This window comes from Rhipicephalus microplus, chromosome 10, assembly GCF_043290135.1.
Source record: "Rhipicephalus microplus isolate Deutch F79 chromosome 10, USDA_Rmic, whole genome shotgun sequence".
In the NCBI taxonomy this organism is placed as follows: Eukaryota; Metazoa; Arthropoda; class Arachnida; order Ixodida; family Ixodidae; genus Rhipicephalus; species Rhipicephalus microplus.
The window spans coordinates 68,974,180-68,979,952 of NC_134709.1; the positions used below are offsets into that span (position 1 = coordinate 68,974,180).

The following is a 5,773-nucleotide window of genomic DNA, read 5'->3' on the forward strand; positions in this document are numbered from 1 at the left end:
CGTTCAGGATCAGTGGCATCGCCTCCGTGATCATTTCACTGATCACGGAGGCAATGCCCAAGCATTTGAGGTGCAGGAATGGTCACCACATTCACTGAAGAAAGAAAAAAAAAAGATAGCCTTCGTTTTCAAATCGTCTTAGGCTAATGCATAAGAGACCCTGACAGTTTATTACGCTCTTAAATGCCGACTTACACTCCAACTACATATTCTTCGTTATTTCTGACCACCGTAAGCGTCTAGGTTTCCACCAGGCGTCAATATCTAAAACTATATAGCGTGTACGAACCAGGCTCGTTTTGCGCGATGGTTATGAATTGGATTATTCACCCACCGATTTAAACCATTTTGAGACCAGTATACTACCAGAGTGGTCACGAAGGACCTAGCATGGGCATGTTTCCTAAGCGCATCTTCTGGTTTTTGCAGGCCTTTTTCTCGATTCACATCGACGAGCCTGTGTAGCCAGTTGTTCTTGACGCTGATGGTAGCAACACGTGCAAATTCTGGGCTGGAATGACAGTGCCGGCGAACCACTTCTTTGAGGGATACTGTAACATCATACCCACAGTGCCATCTTCAGGACTATTCACGTGGCAGCACTCGGCTATAAAGGACACACCGCACCTTTTTGTCTTCAGTGGTCACGAAGGACCTAGCATGGGCATGTTTCCTAAGCGCATCTTCTGGTTTCTGCAGGTTGGTGATACTTGCTATACTATTCGTAGTGACTGCCAATATCTGCTGGTTCTTCCGTCACACAAACAGTGTCTTACTATTGCATGTGATGTTTTTTGCATGTGTAAACTTCTTTTGTGTCGGGATATTGAACAAAACCGGGGCCCCAGTAATGAAAAAATGCTAAAGCAATGGTTAGAGGGACAAAACAAACTAGCCGCTAACATCTCCGCCCTCAGAAATCAGCAAAATGGTTTGCAAAGCATGCTCAAAGAATCCAATCAACGCTTCGCAGAACTGGAAAAGAGAACTCTTTGTGTTGATGAGCTTCAGCAAAATGTGAAGTTTCTTCGAGAAAAGGTTAGAGACTTAGAGGACCAGAGTCGGCGATCCAACTTAATTGTCTTTGGCGTACCAGAAAATACTAGTGAAACTAAACAAGATCTGAAAAAAAAAATTATAACTGAACTGTTTTGTGAGAAGCTTGACAATCCGTGTAGTTCATTGGGTAGAATTCACCGGCTCGGCAAACCTAGTAGATCTAGGTCTGTGATAATAGATTTCCAGGATTACAACGGAAAACACAACGTTCTAAAAAATGCATACAAGCTCAAGGGAACGAAGGTGTCAGTTCAGAATGATTACTCACCAGATACACTAAAAAAAAGGAAACTTCTCTAGAACAGCGCAAAAAATGAAAAGCAACAAGGCAAGAAAGTTATTCTTCTGCATGACAAGCTGAGCATCGACGTTGAGCTCTTTACCTGGGATGAAATTAGCAACGCGAGAATCGAAACGTACAGTCAGCAAAAGAGAGCTAATAAAGAATGATGCCAACCACTCTGTAATAAGGATCTACGAATCATTAACATAAATGTGCGTAGCATCCTAATTAAAACCACAGAACTTGAAGCTGTACGTTTAAGTCACTCCCCCCACATAGTCGTGATTACAGAAACTTGGTTGCACGATGCCATTGACGATGCAGACATTTTTCCACCATCGTGTAATGTATTCCGTCGTGATAGTCCATCATGTGAAGGGCGAGTGGCTGCTCTGGTGAAAAATACTATATCTGCCTTCTTAACCCTCCAAATCGACAATCATGAAAGCGTCACAATAAAAGTGACATGTTGGGAGCGATCTTTTATGCTTTTTGATGTGTATCGTGCACTCGACTCACCTTCTGTATTTTTGCGTCAGCTATGTGGACACGTGGCTTCATTTAATAATGGAAAATATATTTTGGCTGGGGACTTTAATCTACCTGGTGTTGACTGGAATCTGCCGTTTTTTAACCATGAAATGAGCTCACATGTCACATACCTAACTGATATAATGCTTACGGCTAACGTCCATCAAGTAGTTGATCAGCCTACCCGCATACAAGGCACTGCGCTTCGACGCTAAACCTTATTTTTATCAGCCATTGTATTAACGATTATTCTGTGTCAGTGCAGCCTGGTCTATCCGATCATGAAATGGTGTTTCTTTCGTTTTCTCTTGGGGCGTGCAAAACCAAGCCTCATGTTTCAATAATGACCAAAGACTTTTCACGGGCAAAATACGAAAGTGTCCTTGACTTTCTTGACTTGCACATCGGTAGCTTTCAAGGCACAGATGCTACTGATCTTTGGGAACAGTTTAAACGTTTGCGCAAATACTGCCTTAACAACTTTGTTCCAAACAAAATTAAGAAAACACACCGTAAAAACCCTTGGATTACAAGATGTATATTACAGCTAAAAAGAAAAATTAAAAGACAAACTACAATGCACCAGCAAGAGCACGGTACAGGAACATAAAAAATCCTAAACCAAGCTATTAGTAGCGCGAAGCAGCACTACTTTAATCACACGCTACCTAGTTTCATTTCTGGTTCCCCACAAAAAGTCTGGCAATTTCTTTCGAAGAGTAAGAAGTCGATCGACCGCATTGTACAGGATGACGTTGTCATCTTTGATCAACAAGACATTGCTGAAAAGTTCAATGCCTATTTTTACGGTGTCTTTTCCAACCCTACTGAGCCCTTACACCAGAATCATGTCAGTTGTGCGGAAAGAAATCTTGTATCTTTATCCGGTGTTATATCAATGTTACTAAACCTTAAAGCAAAGGCATCGCCTGGGCCTGACAATATATCTAATCGTTTCCTTCAACGATATGCTGAGATGCTCGCTCCATATCCACTAGTTATATTTAACAAATCATTGATGACAGCTATAATTCCTGATGACTGGAGGACGGCAAGAATTGTACCAGTGCTAAAGAAGGGTGATTCCGCATTGCCAACAAATTATAGACCGATATATTTAACCGCGTCTTGCTATAAGCTCCCTGAACATATTATTGCTACTTATATTACGAAATTTGTAATGATAACAGTGTACTGTCTCCATTTCAGCATGAATTTAGGAAAGGTCTTTCCACATTAACTCAATTAACCACTGTCAATCATAATTTTGCCTCTAATCTAGATAAATCAGGCCAGATTGACGTAATATTTTTAGATTTTAGAAAGGCTTTTGATCTTGTTTGCCACACAAAACTAATTTTAAAGTTAAAAACCATAGGACTACCGGAGTTCATAGTTGCTTGGATTTCCGCATACCTTTCAAACCGCACACAGTTTGTAAGTATTGACAATCATTTTTCACGACATTTGCCTGTTAACTCGGAAGTCCCGCAAGGAAGCGTACTAGGCCCGCTTTTGTTTCTCATATACATCAACAACATTGTCCAGGTCATTAATAAACCAGTCCAGATTAGACTTTTCGCAGATGATTGCTTGCTATTTAATGAAATTAGAAGTCCGGATGATCAAGCCTTGCTGAATACTAGCCTACAAAACATAAATATGTGGTGTCAAGAGTGGGAAATGCAACCTAACGCTGACAAAACGATTTTCATGAATATGAGTAGAAAGAAAAACAATTTATTTTTTCGTATAGCCTCCCTTCAGAACAGCTAACGCAGGTCAATCACTACAAATACCTCGGCGTCACAACCAGTACACTAAGCTGAAACACACATTATTCAAACATTTGCACATCCGCCTTCCATACGCTATGCTGTTTACGACATAAGGTAAGACACACACCACCTGGTGTCAAACTACTCGCATATTCATCCAACATAAGACCCAAACTCGAATATTCATCCATTGTCTGAGACCCTCATACAAAGAAGAATATCGAAGCATTGGAGATGATCCAACAAAAATAAGTTAGATTTATTTATTCTGAATACCACCAAACAGACTCTTCGGCTGAACTAATGAATCTTTATGGCATAAAATCATTGCAATTGCGAAGAAAAATTGACAGACTAAAATTTATCTTTCATTTGAAGAATCGTAAATTGCTTCTCCCTCCTGAGCCTTACGTGACATCACTGGTGTCACGACCTACAAGGCATCGACATGAACAAGCACTAACCCCGTACAGCACAAAAACTAACCTATTCAAGTTCTCATTTTTTCCCGCGCACAATTAACGAGTGGAACTCGCTGCCATTGTTAGCAGTGCAAAGTATAAAAATAATTGAAAGTCTTCAGGATTGATGTTAGGTTGTTTTAGTTATGTTCCTTTTTTGTGTGAATAATGCTTTTTTATTCTTTGCTTTTCCTTACACTTTTTGAGATATTCCAAGTGTTATCATTTTCTAGCTTTGCTGTACTAATTAGGCATTACCTTTCTTTTGTTTTCAATGCACTGTATGTAAATGTGTTTATGTATTGCCTTTTCGAGTACACTTTTGCCCCTCCTGCTAGGGCCCCAGTCGGGCCTGCAGTATTCTGTAAATAAATAAATAAATAAATAAATAAATAAATAAATAAATAAATAAATAAATAAACGAAATATTTTTATTTAGTTCAAATGTTTGCTACAATGCACATGCACAACCCATTCCTTGTGTATATTTTACGTTCTTTCTGCCTATAGACAGCGAGCTCGGCACATTTTTTTTCTCTAGACAAATACATCAGGAGGCCGTCGAAAATCTTCGGCAGAGCGTCCGGCAAAGGTTTCAGAACATCGCGCTATGACGTTCCAGCAATTCCTCAGGCGGAACTGGAACCGCTGGTTCACGCGAACACTGTCACTCTTGCTGAAGTGCTTTTCGCAGACACGCTATTGCGCGGACTCACATGTGAAACTACCCGTTTTTTTTCTTCGGTAAGCCCGGCTGGTTTCTTTGTAAGGCCCCCTTGGAGAACATCCAGCTGCCGCCATTCGAGAAGAACCTCTACGAGGAACACCCAGTCACGGCAAGCAGGTCGATGGCCGAAGTGGAAGCCTGCAGAAATGCCTATGGTGTATCTGTGAAAGTGGACGACGTTCTGAAGCCCATTCTCGCACTGGAAGAGTCCAACTTTCTGGACTTCATCGTCAGAGGCATCAAGGCCCAAGGCGAGCACACTTCGCCCACCTGCATCGAGGCCCATTGCTGGTCGATCGCTCTCTCGGGCAGGAACTTTTTGACCAAAGCGGAGACGGGTTCACACAAGGCTCTCGCCTACGTCTTGCCCGCCGTCATCCACGTCAGGCGGCAGTCACCCCTGGAAGAGCGAGGCAGACCCATAGTTGCTGTATTGGCACCGACGCCCAAGCTCGCCAAGCAGGTTCACAACGTTGCCTAGAGCTCGTTGAGCGGGCTGGAGTGCGTGGCGTGTGCGCCACATGCAATTGGTGAAGCCAAGAAGAATCAATGCACCAAACTGCGGAAGGGCTGTCAAATATGCGTGGCGACGCCTCGACGGCTCATCGAGTTCCTCGAAGATGGCAAGCTGAATCTGCACTGGTGTACGAACCTCGTGCTGGACGAAGTAGACCGCACGGTTGCGATGGGCTTCAAGCCGGAAGTCTCGAAGGTCGCCGATCTCTGCAAGCCGGACCGGCCAACAATAGTATGAATCACATCCTGGCACAAAGATCTGAACCCTCTCGTGGATGACTTGCTTGACGACTACGTCGAGTTCAATTTCGATACGGCGAAGCCACACGCACAAAACCGGGTGTAAATGGCAGTGGACGTCGGGCAGAAGGAAGATAAGGACGACGAATTGCCCGCGCTATTGGAAGACGTCCTCAGA

The 5,773-nt window shown here is 42.8% G+C and overlaps 1 protein-coding gene across 1 annotated transcript; it reads left to right on the forward strand.

Annotated features, from left to right (window-relative positions):
- Positions 1 to 516: 516 nt before the first annotated feature.
- On the forward strand, positions 517 to 5,320 carry LOC119181623 (uncharacterized). The gene is made up of 2 exons (XM_075874693.1): positions 517 to 699; positions 4,862 to 5,320. The coding sequence occupies exons 1-2, from the start codon at positions 517 to 519 to the stop codon at positions 5,318 to 5,320; spliced, it is 642 nt and encodes a 213-aa protein (XP_075730808.1).
- The last annotated feature ends 453 nt before the right edge of the window (positions 5,321 to 5,773 follow it).

Coding starts and splice junctions, on each gene's coding strand:
- LOC119181623 (XM_075874693.1), top strand. CDS start 517: ATGACAGTGCCGGCGAACCACTTCTTTGAGGGATACTGTAACATCATA. Junction 700..4,861: donor GCATCTTCTGGTTTCTGCAG/GTTGGTGATACT, acceptor TTCTTCGGTAAG/CCCGGCTGGTTTCTTTGTAA.